The following is a 16,890-nucleotide window of genomic DNA, read 5'->3' as shown; positions in this document are numbered from 1 at the left end:
GCTGTTCCCGAGGCGGTGCCCGATGCTGTTCGAGTGGCCGAGGCGGTGCCCGATGCTGCTCCCGAGGCGGTGCCCGATACAGTTCCCGAGGCGGTGACCACAAGGCCGTGGCGGTCTTCTGCTCCGCCCTGGGGGACTCTGGCGGTGACCACAAGGACGTGGTGGTCGTCCGCTCCGCCCTGGGGGACTCTGGCGGTGACCACGAGGACATGGTGGTCGTCCGCTCCACCCTGGGCGACTCTGGCGGTGACCATGAGGACGTGGTGGTCGTCCGCTCCGCCCTGGGGGACTCTGGCGGTGACCATGAGGACGTGGTGGTCTTCTGCTCCGCCCTGGTGGACTCCGGCCTCGACCACAAAGACGTGGTGGTCTTCCGCTCCGCCCTGGAGGGTTTTGACTTTGACCACAAGGCCGTGGTGGTCTTCCGCTCCGCCCTGGAGGGCTCTGGCCTTGACCACACGGCTGTGGTGGTCATCTGCTCCGTCCTGGTGGACGCCTCAACATGTCCTTCATGGACTTATGTTTTGTGTTTTTTGAGTTCTGTTTCTGTCTGTTCCCTTTAGTTTAGTCCGGTCCTCCTCCCTCCTGGTCTCCCTGTTTTATGTTTACATTTCTGGTGTTTGTTCCCCATGTGTTCCTTTTCCGGCCCTCCGTCCCTCCCCCTGAGCCTCCACCTGTCCGCCTCCCTCCTGGACTCCTTGTTTTGTGTTGCACCTTTCCATTTCTCCTGGTTGCTCATGTCCCTGTTTTCTGTCCCTCCGTCCCTCCCCCTGGTCCGCCGCCGTTCCACCTCCCTCCTGCCTCTTTTTCTGTTGGGGTTTTCCTGAGTTTAGGTGGAGCATCTGGTAGCTGCTCCGTAGGGGAGGGGGTAATGTCACGCTGCCAGTCTTTGTTTTCCTGGGTGTTCCCTAGTGAGCTCACTTCTCCTTAGGCACTTCACCATAGGCACTTTAATTCCGCTAGTCTGGTTGTGTCTTCACAGTAATTGCACTCCAATTAGAATCGCACAGGTGTTGACAATACTCTGTCATTAGTTTCCCTATATAGAGCCGTCTTTCTCTGTTGTCATTATGGAGTCCTTACCCTATGTGTCTCATGCTCTCGTTCCCCAAGATTTCCTCTACCTTCTCGTTCTTCCGAGTTCCCCGTTTCATCCGGTTCCCTCTTTTGGTTTTGTTTGTCTCTCATGACTGTTTATTTTGTATTTACCCTTCTGTTTAAATAAAACCCTTACCTGCATTTGGATCCAACCCTCTCTTTGTGTTTCTCCTAAACCCTACCGTGACATGCACAGTGTACTTAGACCATGAGGAGATTCAGCATGTATTTGGCTGTAAGGTAATAATGCGTCTTACGTGAGTCACTGGAACCAGTTGTACAACATGTTTCTATGTCACTGGTTCAAGTGAACATGATCTAAAAACAAGACATTGATTATAACGCCATAGAGAAGATATGGGGGTCAGTTGAAACTAAAAATGTTTGGTTGCCAAATTTATTAAGTAAATGTAAAGTAAAGGGTAAGTAAATTAATTTTCCTTTTTTGTTGAACTATTCCTGTAAGATATACTAACATTGTGGAGCCACAAACAATACTTTTTTGGCTTGTGCATTTGTAAAAGCTTAGGTTGTTATCCTCTGGTAGTGGGGGTTGCAGTATTGTATACCACTTGTCCCCACAATACATAAAATCTATAAAAGATACATTAAAGGCAGATTGAGTCCATGCATCTTTTCATTATATCATTTTTGTTATGTCCATTTGTTTCTTAAATCATCACTGAGTAGTGTTTAATACTAAAATATGTCATTGTAAATGAGCTGCAGCATCTTTGTTAAGATATTATCTTAATTTAATATCATTCAGTATTTTAGCTAATTAAACACACTGATAGCAGATTGGACACACACACACACACACACACATTTTGTCCTTTTTTGAAAGATGCCGCATCAGAAGTATGTTGTATTGTATAGGCAATGGGATTCTATTTTTCTATTTTCTATTGCCTATTACAGAGTTCAAATATACAGTTATCATTGTAGTTTGACTCAATCCCATTGCACTTTGTAATGCCTTCAAAAAGTTATTTATTTGCTGTGACTAATTAGAGCTGATTCAGACATCTCAGATTCAATATCAGTATTTTCTCTAATAGGGTGTCTTTTTGTTTTCTATATGAATATTGATTTAAATTGTGTGATATAAAGCATTTGGTCATTTCACTTTGAAGCAAAACTAAATCCCCTGGAAATATGCAAAAATGATCATGTATCGTAAATATCTTTGAAATTTGTATTTACATCATTGACCACTGTCAATGGGGCTTCTTTAAAGCAAGAGACTGCTCTCTCTGTTTCAGTAAGATGGAAACTAACAGCGAGACTGACAGACTGCTCATGAGTTAGTGCGCAAAGCTGCTGCACTTCTTGTGAAGTAACAGCTGTCAAGAACATTACAGTGCAACAATATCTCTACGTGTTTTCATATAATGATGCGCGGGTATAGGGCACAAAAAATTTATTATTTCTTAAAAATCCGATAAATCCGCGAAAGTGTGATGTCATTTAAGGCAGGCAAAATTATTCGCAAGTACCCAATCAAGCCTCGGTGGCGCGCGCCTCTACGAGCTTTGCGCGCTACCGTTTGACCTGGGCCTGGTGTCACGATAACGATTGATCTTAGCGCTTAAGAACGTTTTCTACGAGTAATTTTACGATCGTTCGTTATTGTTTCACGTGCGTTTCCGAAAATTCCATGTAAAGCAATTACTCGTAGCTGTGCTTTAAGTGCTATTAAGGAGTCGCTATCCGTTTATCAAGTGCTGAAATGTCACGTTATAGAATGGCTCTTAATAGTGGTAATCGTTTATTGACGTTAACCAAGTGCTGCGTTCCAGACAGACAACTTGGATATAATAACTACAATACAGTACACTATTATATTATATTATATTATATTATATTATATTATATTATATTATATTATATTATATTATATTATATTATATTATAGTTTATAGTATTATACTTTACATAATAATATATAATATACTTTATATACAGTATAGAGAGAGAGTCCGGGTCCAATACATAGCTGGCTTTCGTGCACTTCAGCAAGTCATTGACGCATTTTTTTTCACCAGTCTTTGAAGCATTTCCTACATTACTTATTTTATTCATTCAGTCATTTAATTTAGATGTGTATTTCTATTTTTTCTGCCCTTTTTAATTATTTCATTTGTAAGTTAATAAGAAAATAAAGAAAACTAGTCATTAAGTGTACAATAAAGTTTAATCAATTGCTTTACGATTACTCAAGAGCACCCGTAGATCTTCGATGATTTTCAATTGATTTTTCAAATTTCAACAGACCGTAATATTAAGATCAGTCGTAAAATCGTTTTTACAAAGCTTCGTAAGCCTAAGAAGTTCGTAAAAACGACGAACGAAGAACACAGATTTATGTGGTCACCTGCAGGACAATCGGCAGATTACACCTTTAACTTGATTCAAGGGAAAAGTGATTATAATATAAGGATTTGATTGTACTTTATTGTACACTTTATTACTCGGTTTTATTAATTTATAAATTAAATAATTAAAAATGGCAGAAAAATACTAATAAATATCTAATTGAAATGACTGGACCAAAAAATGAATAAAATAATAAATTTAGGAAATATGCTTCAAAGACTGGTGAAAAAAAATCTGTCAATGACTTTTGACAATGACGAAAAAAGCCATGTATTGGACCCGGAAATTACGTCTCTCTCTCTCTCTCTCTCTCTCTCCATAAAAACATATTATATAGTATTATGTAAAGTATAATATTATACACTATAATAGGATAGTTAGTATTATATCCGAATTGTCTGTAGGTTAACATTTCAATAAACGAGCGTTTACTACAAATTTCAGCACTCGACAATTGGACAGCGACAAAGTAGCAGTTAAAGCACAGCTACTTGCAATTGTGTTACATGCATTTTTGGGAAACGCACTTGAAACAATAACGAACGCTCGTAAAATCATTCTTAAGATCTTAGATCAATCCTTATCGAACTTTGGGTCACAAATGGACTAACCCAACTTTTGGGTTAACAATACAATTTAAAAAATGTACTCAACGGTTTGGGTTAGTACATATTTTACTCAAAGTTGGGTTGAAACAACACAGCTTTTTTTGAGTGAAACTCGTTCACTAGGCTTCTTCATTTGAAATTGTGGTCAGTCAGACAAAGGATTAAGTCTATGGTTAATTAATTCAAGTAATACGGAATGAATGTCCCACTATTATTATGCGTTTACGGTACGTGTGTTTGTAGGTCATAAGATTAAACGGGAAAAGTAAAGCAATAGGCGTCAGCGTTTTCTGCACATAAGATGCATTCAAAATCCTTTCCAGAATGTGCCAGGTGACATTAACGTTATGATGTACAGGTGTGCTTGCCATAAATGCACGTTGAATTGGAGAATGCCCTCTGTTGGTGTTCGAGAGTCAGAGCTGTTGAGGTGAGTACTGATGATGTTAACATGTTTCACACTGCGAGCGAGTACGCTGAAAATACACTTTGACAAAATGTGATATAATTAACGTGTTATTTCAGTAAACTATTACTATTATGACCCCCATTTTCTCCTGCAAACCAGACCTCCTCATTGGCAGCTTATAGCAAACAGACAGCTCAGCCGTTAAAGCAAGTGAAGGCAATTTTCAAGGATAATTGCGAACATGTTTTAATACATATGCATGAAAAACATTTTCCTTTTTGAGGGAGAGGGAGCGACTTAACGTGCTTATGCAGTTGATTGAGGGGATGACCTGCTATTCAAAATGTTATTTGAGAACTATCAAAATGTGCAGACTTGCAAATTGCCCAGCTTGTATCTGAATTACTACCCCATTCATCATCATTATGGGTTGATAAGTTAATTTAACCATTTCATTCTGCCTTAATGAGCTATAGTTAAATTAATGTCACATAATATATGAAAGCAACATTTGAACAGAAGCGTTCATTTGAGACAAACAAGGGTGGCCATGGTTTCATTTGATGCATAAATCTCCTCATCACAGCCGGTGCTTCTGTTGCCACGAACCTTTTCCCTTCTGTTCCCTGTGTTTTCTTTAATGGTGTCAACAAAACAAAGCGCATAATAAAGCTTTGTTGAAGACTAGCCGTTGACGCAATGCAATCAACTCAATAGTCGTGCCATTGTTGGGTGTATTTTGCTATTAAATCATGTTCGGTTTCTTCTCATTTTTCCCCACTGTATTTTTTTACGCAGTCCATTCACTGAAAACTAAATTATGACAGCATATGGAGATCTATAACGCAGTATCACCCAGATCTAATATAGTTCGCATGTCGAACTGAGTATCCTGTTCGATTAGGTCCATCCCATCAACTGGATAGGATTGGGATCACCCTCGCCCTGCCTATCGCCTATTCTTCCCCGAGAATAATCAAATCTGACAGCTTTTGGGTAGCCATTTACCAAAGTCTTCTATCTAGTCGATTAAAAACTACGACCTGCCTTTATGGCATCTAATAATATAGCTAGGGTCTCATCATTTCATTGAGATTTTAGCGCACATGTTCAGTTGCGCGCACTGTTTTCCACTCGCCAGACGTGTTTGTGAAGTTCCACCTTAAAACAACAGTCTTTTGGCCCCACGTGCTCCCTGTAGTTCGGATTTTGTCCTCCCCGCAGCAGCTGTCACCTCGCATTACTCGCAGTCAGCTAAATGAAACATTATTCTAAACATATGCATCGTAATCAGTTCGGTCACACTTACAAGAGCACGCGTTAATAAGGCAATCAATCACGGTGGAACAAGCGAGTTGTTCTGCAACAGCTCATAAACAGTGTGTAATGAAGAATTGGAGGTTAGCATGACACGCGCTGATCAGATAATCAATGTCAAAGATGCGATGAATGTCAGTAAATGTAGTTTTTTATGTCGTTTCTATAAAATCTTCAATTTACTACAAGCAGTTCAATTACCCAGAAAATACAGTCAATTAAATGGGCGTGATTGGACAGTAGCGGGAGGATCATCGATCTTTGCATTTCTATCTTGGTGGTGGACATTTAATTTGGGGTTTCTATTAGCACCGAAATAAAGAAAAAATAAAATATATTAAACAAGCCGCAGATTTATTTTCTTGTCAAAAGCAATTCGGCTAAGGTGACAGACAGTTTGCTGCATTTTATGATGAATTCTTTTTTCAGTCTTTGCACATTGGATACAAAACTGATGGCGTTATTGTGGCCAGTGTTTTTCTGCCCTCTGTCTTCTCCAGTTTGCCTCTCCATCTATCTCAATGCTTTTGTTGTATGGGTTGTAACCCTCGCCTTGGTAAAGAGCATAACGAAACATGGCGATACATCACACTCTTGCTGCGCCTCTAATCCCATTTCTTTAATGGGGACGTTCAAAAAGAAAGCAACTTATCTCAAAGTCCCCCGGGAATATCCCGGTATATATTTAACCAGGCTGCAATTAACGACAGTATCAGCTTGTATCATTTAGAGGTAATGTAAAAATAATGGTAAATTATAGGGCCGGAATGACCCGTGATCGCAGACTCCATATTCCCTATAGTTTTAGTGTCGTTTTAATTAATGCCAGCCTCACTTTCTCACCAAAAAAAAAAAAAAAAAAAAAAAAAAATTGGTAACAGAGCAGGAACGCTTCACACTATTTGATTTTTTATTTTTCATTGATATATTGATTTTGAAAAGAAGATAAAAATATAAAAATACCTCCTTGGATTTAAATTCAACTTTTAAAAATGTACTATCAAAAAAATGGATTTACGTGTAGGCTATTATTGTTTACGGAACAAAACACTTAATTAGAAATGTAAGTAATATAAAGGTGTGTGAAGTGGACATTTGTGAATGAAACGTTGTAGGCAACATCTGTTACATTTGATTTTGAATTTGCTCGCCTTTTAATGCTTTCAGTTCAAACTGCAATTAGCCATTTGCAACGTGCACAATGATAACGATATTAAAATTTGCGTTTTAAATATTTATTTTCCAAGAACAACACCATCAATAAATAACATAATATACATTTCTATATTGCACATTTTTCTCAAGTGAAAATATGAAAATTCATACAGTCGGCAATATGTAAAATACAGAGACGTAATGTACAGAGTCGAACCCTTGGGATAGGAGCAAAACACTGGGATTTTAGTATTGTCATTCATTGAACAGACGGCAGCCAGCCCCGCGCAAAAACTCAGTAATAAAATCATAATAATTATAATAATAAAAAAAATCTGTTTGTTTTCTTTTTCCATTTGAAATGAAAACAGCAACGTAATGTACTTTATATACAATGAGTGATTTCAACATGATTTCAGGCCTAATATTTCTTTTTTTAAATTGTTCTGTAGTCTGGCGAATTAATGTCAGATTTAGGACCTAAAACAATGGTGTATTCCTAAAATTAAATAAATATCCAGCCAGTCACTGAATTAAAAAAATAATAATAATAATAATAAAGAGGGTAAAATCTGTGAAGCTAATAATTTCGAATCAAAGTCAGAATTTTAGTTTAATACAATTTAAACGTGATTATGCGTTATGACAAAATATCTCACCATTTGATCTGTACAAGTGCTAGTTTGCTATTTTTAAAATGTGGTTTTATGTAAGGCAGAATTCCGCCTTCCGTGGAAAAAAAATGTATGCAGACAGAAATGCATGAGCAATTTGTCTGAAGTTTGGGGTTGTGTGGATAATCCCATTATATTGTGAGTGAAGAGTCTCTACTGGGAGTATTATGGAAATATCGGTTTGGATTTAATGAGACTGCTCGCGTCAGCGGAACATCTCTGAGAGAAACTCTACCCAGGCCCACCAACGTCCCAAAAACAAGATTGGAAATAGGACTCGGTGGAAAGGTTTTTTTCTTTCTTTCTTTTTTTTTTAAATAATAAAAAAAGGAATTCTCAGGTAACGAATACCACGTTTAATACTGTACAATCTACACACCAAGAACAATGCGAAATGCTCAAGGTCTTTTATCTATCTTGTCTAATGACTTCCCACAGCGGGTTGTTATGCTTTGACAGCGAGTCTCAGAACGGGAACTTTCTTACATTTCCACATTCAAAGGAGGTCCATCAAGGTACATGATTGGCAATTTTCGTCATAATCTTCACATTATTAACAGCAGAATTGACATTGTAGCAGTAGTGCAGGTTTTCTGCGCCACACTCCTACATCAGGGAGTGTCCCTCGAGCAGCAGCACTTTAACAACACTGGTCCTTTAACCGAAGCTAAAGTGGCACAACCAGTGTATATCCTCTTTACTGTGGTCCAGTCTAATAGAAAATAATATTTGCATACAATTGTAATTAATAAATAATAATAATAATAATAAATAAGGACAAATAAAATTATTACTACAATATAATAAAATATATACAAAAAAAAAATAATGTAATTTTAGCTCATTTTATAACGCACTGTTTTAATACCGTGTGTTGCAACATATTTAAAAGGCCTTAGATTTCGTGTATTTTAAACATTTTTCTTAATATAATTCTGGGCGTAACAGGCCTTACTAGAATGAAAATTCTGTCCCTCAATTTAAAAATAATAATAATAAATGCATGTGCTTCAAATGAAGGGGTGCATGCCAGCACTAAGCTATCTATTGAGCGCGCTTTCTTCTCTCTGGTCCGGTGAGGGCACCGCGGTTTTGCTGAGAACTGCTGCCGAGTATGGCAAAAATCCGCTCTCGGACCTCTGGCCGGACGCCGTGCAGGTGAAATCAGAGCTGGTGCTCCTGGAGCCGAGTGCGCTGGCGGCCTGACTGCTGTGGCAGCTGAGACATGAGCACGGCCCGGTAGCTGAAGGCGCACTGACTGCTGCAGCGGCCGCCGCCGCCGCCGCTGCCGCCGCCGCCGAGCTGTTCAAACCTGCCGGTGACTGGTATAGTCCTGGATGCCGGAAACTACACAACAGCTCTGGGCGCGAATATGGATGAGAAAGCGCACGGAAAGTATCAAGGGGACGAATAGAGGTAGCAAAAGGTGAAGAAGCGGCTCCTGAGGCGGCTGCCGCGGCAGCTGCTGCCGTGACACCGACATGGGGGTAATAGTGTAGTGGCATGTGGGAATGAAAAGGGTAAGGCAGACTTCCGGTGGCGGCCGCGTGCGTCATCATATAGGTGTAGAAGCTGGGATCGGCGGGATGTGGCCAGGACATGGCGAGCCGCTGCCGCTTGTCCTTCATTCGTCGATTCTGAAACCACACCTACACGCATCCACAGAAATACACAGGTAACAATTAGGGATGAGGTGAACAGTGGCGAGAGACGAGAACAAAACAATTAAACTCTACCGTTTAGCATGGCTAAAACAAACTCAGAACTCAGTTTTTGCATAGCTTTAATGTTAAGCTTTATGATCAGAGGATTATTTGTGTCCTTTACGAATCGACCAATAATTTTTTTAATGTACCCCCTTTGGGCTGTTTTTGTGGTTGATAGGTAACGTGAGCACAGATGAAATTAGGCAGGTTTGCATCAGACAAAAAAAATAACAGATTTTGTTGATGTGAACAGACTGCACGTTCTCTGTAAACAGTATTTAGTGGAACGGATTCATTTTTAGATTGATAATTGCCATATGCAATTGCATTGTTTTGTTTTTGTAATCTATGCTGGTGGCTGTGAAATGTTAATATTAGCTAAACATTTTATAAACATTACAAATTAGACCTATACCTTTATTGTTGTTTCGGGTAGGTTTAATGCAGCGGCCAGTTCACATCTCCTGGGTCTTGAGACGTAGTTTTCCCTGTAAAATTCTTTCTCCAGTCTTCCGATTTGTTCTCGGGTGAACGCAGTCCGGTATCTCCTCACCTGATCCGCGCTCGAGCTGCTGGAGTTACTGATGGAGCCGTTCATATTCGACAGAGACGATGAACTTGTATTTGAAGCTCCTGAATTACTGTCGGAAAAACCTAAATCGAATAATGGAAGATATAAAATACAAATGCGTAATATTTTAAACATGCATATTAGTCTTTTATCACGTTGATTTGTAAGGTACATTAAAATAAAATACACAAGCACGTAAAATAATATGTGTGGTTTTATTTATAAGTGCAATTCATCTGAAATATGTTGGGATTACATTTAACTTTTTTTTCTCAGAAAATCAAAATGATTTTAAGACAAAAATAAAAGACAAACGCATTCACCGATTTGCATCAATTTAACACTGCAAAATTCACATAATGGGACACACAATGCAATCACAGATGATTTTAATTCGTCTAAGGCAAGGGTAAAATACTTGCAAAGCTTACAAAAAAGTATTTGGGAAATGCTACCATAAATTATAACATAACGTATGAAAACATGCATTTGAAAAATAATATAAAACAAATTCCAATGAGGGCTATATTTGAAACTTTGTGATGCCCACTCAAATGATCATTTGAACAAATGTATAAACGACTCCATCAAAGTTTCCATGTCGTTTGTTTACCTTTGCTATTGTTTTCCTTCTGTTGGCTGAGACTGCTCGGTGAGCGATGAGACGGGAAACCCACTTCCACATCGCTGTTCATATCGGAGTCAGGAGAAACTTCAGGGTACAGGTTTATTTTCTTCCTGTTTTCGGAGGATGAAACCTCTGTGGAGGAGGTATTGTCGCTGTGGTGGTTTCCGAATAAGCTGTCGATTTCGAATTTGCCTTTGGTGGGAATATCCCCGAGGTTACCGTGCAGCGAGGCTGAAGTTATTCTCGGACTGAGGCGACCTGCGTGCTGAGAATTTTCCAGGGCCTCGAGCACCGCGTTCCCGGCCGAGTCAGAGAGCCTCTTTCCTGCCGCTGGACTGTGTAGTCCCCTTTCCATCAGAATCATTTCTTTTCTTATCCTCTCCATCATGAAGTCGTGCAGAAAAAATCCAAAGTCCCAGGGCTGGTGCTCCGATGACTGGTGGCGGATCTAATCCGCATTCAGCTCAGCTGCCGCCTTTAAATAATATAACACCTTTATGAGCTGGTAGCTAAAAACAGAGGAATGCCAGTGTGGGCAACGAATGACTGCTCAAAATGACCCGCACATCCTCTCTGCTCCAGAAAGTCATTCATCAAAAAGTGGTTTGCGCCTTCGTCGTTAAAGGTGCGCGTGACGCGGTTCGAATGATCATTTATTGTAACAGGTTTATAAGCAAATAAATAGGAGAGAGACTGTCATCGGTTGATAGAGTCGGCCCTTGATCGGCCAGACGCGTATATCCAGGTGCAGAGAGAGAGAAGAAGTGAGGAGAGCAGCTTCTGATCTGACTCTGTTTTAGATGGCTCCTGGGGTTGGCCTCTGGGGTGAAATTGACAGTCTGATTAATAAAATGAGCGCGGCAACATTTCCCTCTTCATTTAGGAATATCATTATGCTTTGATTCTCTATTGTTCCTTCCTTCTGTTCTGGCTCTCCCTCTCTCTGAGCTGTTTCTTTTTTCTTTCTCTGTCGATTATTTCACACAGACGTTTCCGAATGAGAGGCATTAGTTAAAGATTTTTTGCATCCAATTAGAAGATCCCGTTGTGAATATGGTTGTTCGTTACAAAAGAACGATATTGGGCGCATTCAATTTAGTGACCATTTTAAACACCGTGGTTTTCTTATTTGTTGGAGATAGACTATAATTCAAGCGTTTGCAAAATATAATCTTATATAGATATTTTTTATTATTTGTTGGTTGAATTTTTTATTTATTTTATTGGTAGTCGTCTTCTAATACCTTTCTTGTTTATTTATTTTTGCCTTGGATACTGCTAAAATTTCTTGATGCATTATTTTTGTCAATTGATGGAATCCTCATTTCATAGAGTTAAAACTGACTCATCACCCTCAATGACAAATTTCGTTTATTAAATTCATGTTTACCTGTTTACTGAACCAAAATTATGTGATGGCACACAAAAAACCTTTTAATTTGTTCTACACCTTTTATCACAGATATAAACAGATGTCGACTTTACGTTTTACTGCTACATAATTATACTATGCAGATATTAATACTGTATAGGGATTATAATTGTGATCAGTGCCAGTCTAGATCGCTGATCACACTTCTATCTAATCTAATATGCAAAATGAATCAATATTTTACCCAATAACGTTTCTCACAATAGCATATGTCGACTATAGACATTTTAGCACACGTGTCAAACGCTGTAAAATAGGTAATAAAAATGTTTAATATGTGATGCTGAGTCTGTAGTCTGCGCTCTCAAATCAAGTGTTAACGTGGGGCGTGAGCGGCTCTTTAAGACGAGGTTAAGTTATCCACTTCAAGGAGAGAGAGAAGGGGAGCGTGACAGGGACGCGCGTTTTGCGTTCTTTGGCGCCCTCGCCAGCTTTTTCACAGATAATACAACAACTAAAATTCGGTTAGTTCATCCCCTAGATGTAGTTCAACAGAATAGACACACCAACCCATTTCTTCCTAGTAATAATAATTTAAGATAGTTATTGTGACATCTGTACAATCCAATGACAGACAAATGGAACTTGCAAAAGGGACAAAAAACTAAACTAGATTAACGTTGTAGAGTAGAAGCCTCTAAAACATGCAGTCTACAAAATGCAAGAGTGTTTGGTAAAATTCTCAGCTTTCGTATTTTCTCCTACAAGTTTTTCAAAAAGCTCCAATGTCTAAGTAAAAACGCTCGCAAATAAACAGCAGCATTGGATTACCAAAGCTTGAGCGCATTTCATTTCAGTTAAGGAAACAAACGGTAGCCTATTAACGTATAGCCTAATTTGTTATTGCATAACAAATGAAAACATAAAAATTAAATAAAAAAAAGAAAACATTTTGATAATTTGTTATTGCATAACAAATTTCAACTAGTAAATATATGCTAAAATCTTTTTAGACGACTCGTTATGATTAACGGGACTCATGTCGGAGGACGCTTGTTCAATTAAATTGTTAACCTAAAAATGACTAATTGTGTCAACATTAACACATATGCATGCCTGTCTGCTTATCTTTCGTCTGTGGAACACGAAAGTAGATAGCCTACGTAGTAGTTTTTTATATGTCTAAACAGTAAAAGGCAGTGTGACTCAAAAAAACATATACTGTAGCTATATTTTTTGGAATGACACGAGGGTGAAAGTTGAGAAGGATTATTTTTATTTTTATTTTCAAGTCAAGACCATTTCATTTATCCACTTCTCACAATATATATAATTTCAATGTAACTTTTGAAAAAAAAAAAAAAAAAAACACACTGATGTCCCAAAAAGTCCTGGGCAGTTTCATTAAAATATTTCTCATCTGGCTTGACAAAATATATTTAATGCTAATAGTCAGTCATGCATGTCATATTTGTTAGATCAACTAAGTAGATGTACATTCACAGTCAATGTGAAACTTAAAGTTAGGCTACTTACCAAAATTTACTTACCAAAAAATTTACTTACCAAAAGTTCCAACACAAAAACAACTCTATGCACAAGAATGCGAGATAGAAATAGAAATGCTCATGGGTGTTTTTTTATTTTATTTTTTTACAATTTTACAGTATACGCCAATGAAATAACAAAACACACCTGTCTGGGGAAGTCGTGGCCTAATGGTGGGGAAGTCGTGGCCTAATGGTTAGAGAGTCGGACTCCCAATTGAAAGGTTGTGAGTTCGAGTCCCGGGCCGGCAGGAATTGTGGGTGGGGGGAGTGCATGTACAGTTCTCTCTCCACCTTCAATACCACGACTTAGGTGCCCTTGAGCAAGGCATCGAACCCCCAACTGCTCCCCGGGCGCCGCAGCATAAATGGCTGCCCACTGCTCTGGGTGTGTGTTCACAGTGTGTGTGTGTGTACACTGCTCTGTGTGTGTGCACTTCGGATGGGTTAAATGCAGAGCACAAATTCTGAGTATGGGTCACCATACTTGGCTGAATGTCACGTCACTTTCACACCTGACGTTCATTTTGAAATGAAAAATAGCCCTGATGAAGCAGCTGCAACAAAGCTGAAAATCCTATGTAATGCTTTAGACGAATCTTGATGCGTCTATAGTACTTGTCGGTTGCAAGTTCATTCGTTATCAGCATAGTTTATCAGTTCAGTGTTTCCAAAACCATAGTGCCGAGAAAGCAAGCGCCATCGCAATCTTCTTGAAACTACAGCTCTCTATAGTGTGGCAAAATAGGCGAACTAGGCTGCGTTTCTCAAAAGCATTGCAGGATGTATATGTAGATGAGTGCTCCTGGAGAAATAGAGTGCGCTTGTAAGGACACAGACAGACACTTGCAGCCACCTTCGGGACAACTGCAAAATTACACCTAACCTTAATACACTTATGGTTAATATGTGATAACATGTATTAATACTATATTTACTCTAAATTATTAATTAAAATGTTTTCTTAATGTATACATAATTAAATACATATTAATTCGTTATTCTAGTACTCTTCTTTTCTGTTTAACACTGCTTTGACACAATTAAAACCTGCTTTGACACAATCTGTAGGCTATTGTAAGCGTTTAATAAACATACCCGTGGCAAGTACTGATTTGTGTGGACATAGCCTGCCACTATAACAACATATCCATTCAATAGAGAGAATGTGAGAGAACATGGGTGGAAACGTCAGCTGCCAAGCATGGCCATATATTAATCATATCTTGGCCTGCCAAAACGTGTCTTTCCATTACATCTTTATCCTGATCAAAAGCACCTACCTAGGCCTACCAAGACCCATGCTCAGCATGGATGCCATTTATTTTGGGCCGTAAAGAGCACACCACAGCACGACTTGTAAATGTCATCTTCTACTTCTTTATTGCATACTCCGTAGCTGCCTATTTAGTATAATTTTCATTGCCAAATCACTTTTGTCTTGTCCAAATACCCACACTTGCAGTCTTGACCACTTGAGAGTTAAGTTAAGTTTGAAAGACTTCAAAACGCCAAAGTGCATTGCCCTTAACGCACACTAAATCCACACTATCTTTAAAACCCCTCCAGAGTGCTATTCGTGGCTTAGTGTTTCCCACCATGCATCATGTTTTGGAATAAATCGTGAGATTTTTGCCCAGATCTTAGGCTACTATTACATATAATTTGGTAGAAAAACAGTGTTGGGCAAAGATGAGCAGTGGTGCTATTTATTTTGTACAACATTTGCAAATGCCTTTCATCCCGTAGTTAGAAGCACAGCAGCTTAAATTGTGTCACCTGTTATAGGGACTACCGAACAGATATTTAGAAGTTGATTTTAGGATGCAAAGTTTTTAAAATTAAAATAAAGCTAATCAAATACTTCAATTTTTACAACGCTATAAGTGTGTCCCATAAGGTAATGAAAAGTTCTGCACACACTTGTGGTCTTCATCCTCACTTGACTACTTTGGCCAAATACGGGACATTTCAAGATTCAAGATTTTATTCATCACATGCACAATTATATAGAAAATATATAACCACTAGTGAAATGTGTGAAATGGTCGTACATATAGGTATCAAAGAATGAAATAAAAGTAAACAATAAAAAATATTATAATAAAATATAAAATACAATGTATACTGTAGACTTTAATATAGAATAGAAAATAAAATGTGCATTAAATTATACAGTGATCTTAAATATTAAGATAGACAGGAATGTACAAGAGGTGAATGTGCAAACAAGCTGTGACACTGTCAATATATCAATTTGAGGTAGAGAATGGTGAATATCTTACTGATTATTAAGTAGAGACATGAAGATGTTGGCCAAGTTTGAGTTTAGGAGCCTGATGGCCTGGCTATGGAAGCGCTTGCCAGATGGCAGCAAAGTGAAAAGACAGTTACTGAGGTGGTTGTCCTTGATGATTTTAACAACTCTGCTTTTTCAGCATTTGAGGTAGATGTCCTGCAGAGAGGGGAGAGCAGACGCTGAGATGCGCTCAGCTAAGCGCACAACTCTCTGCAGGGAGAGAGTTGTTGAACCCCATTCACTTGTCATAAATGTAGTCAAGTGGTAAAGTGCAAAGACTCCAAGTGTGGGTATTTGGACAAGGGAAAACTCTTCTTCTGCCAATTAATTGAATTAGATTTAGCTTTAGATCATGTGCTGTTATCATGGCGCTACTGTTGCACAAAAGGGTGAGATTGGTGGCACAATAGCACAAGAAGCTTTTGAAAACCAATTTAAACTGAAAAAAGTATTATATAACTTTATAATATTATAAACACCATTCAGATACAAAATCTTTTTTTTTCTTTTTCTAACAAGGCAAATAGAAAGATAACACACTCACAGTCAGTATACGGAACTCACCGTGCTCTTCTATTTTCTCAAGAATAGGCTGCAGCCAAGCAGAGTCCGAGCGGATCTCCTGTCGTACAACATTTCCAGGATGCTACGCTCCATATGAATAGTAAGCAAATTCTCAAATAACTGATGGCAAAAATACTTCTGCTTAATGTTACACATGAGGGAGGAGTGTCAAAACTTCTCTCCAGCTATTCTACAACATTCCCTCTAGACCCAATCACCTCACACCTTCTCAAAGCAATCTCTCCTACACTCTTACCAGCACTCACACACATCATCAACACATCTCTCCTCATGCACCTTCCCCACTGCATTCAAGCAGGATTGGGTAACCCCACTGCTCAAAAAAATCTACAATCAAACACGTCTCTTATAGACAGCTACAGACCTGTCTCTCTCCTTGCATTCATAGTGAAAATGCTTGAACGAGTTGTTTTCAACTAAGTATCATTGTTTCTTTCACAGAACAACAAACTAGATGCTAGGTCAGATTTCAGGAGTGGCCACTCAACTGAAACTGCGTTACTGTCAGTCACAGAAGCCTTGCAGATTGCAAAAGCTGATTC

The 16,890-nt window shown here is 38.8% G+C and overlaps 1 protein-coding gene across 1 annotated transcript; it reads right to left on the bottom strand.

The window, feature by feature from the left end:
- Positions 1 to 7,518: 7,518 nt before the first annotated feature.
- Positions 7,519 to 11,169, bottom strand: evx2 (even-skipped homeobox 2). The gene is made up of 3 exons (XM_052566293.1): positions 10,531 to 11,169; positions 9,762 to 10,000; positions 7,519 to 9,289 (listed from the first exon to the last, which is right to left on the bottom strand). The coding sequence occupies exons 1-3, from the start codon at positions 10,931 to 10,933 to the stop codon at positions 8,681 to 8,683; spliced, it is 1,251 nt and encodes a 416-aa protein (XP_052422253.1). The 5' UTR covers positions 10,934 to 11,169; the 3' UTR covers positions 7,519 to 8,680.
- Positions 11,170 to 16,890: the final 5,721 nt, after the last annotated feature.

Source organism: Carassius gibelio, chromosome B9 (genome assembly GCF_023724105.1).
Source record: "Carassius gibelio isolate Cgi1373 ecotype wild population from Czech Republic chromosome B9, carGib1.2-hapl.c, whole genome shotgun sequence".
Lineage (NCBI taxonomy): Eukaryota > Metazoa > Chordata > Actinopteri > Cypriniformes > Cyprinidae > Carassius > Carassius gibelio.
This window is presented reverse-complemented; position numbering and strand designations above follow the sequence as displayed.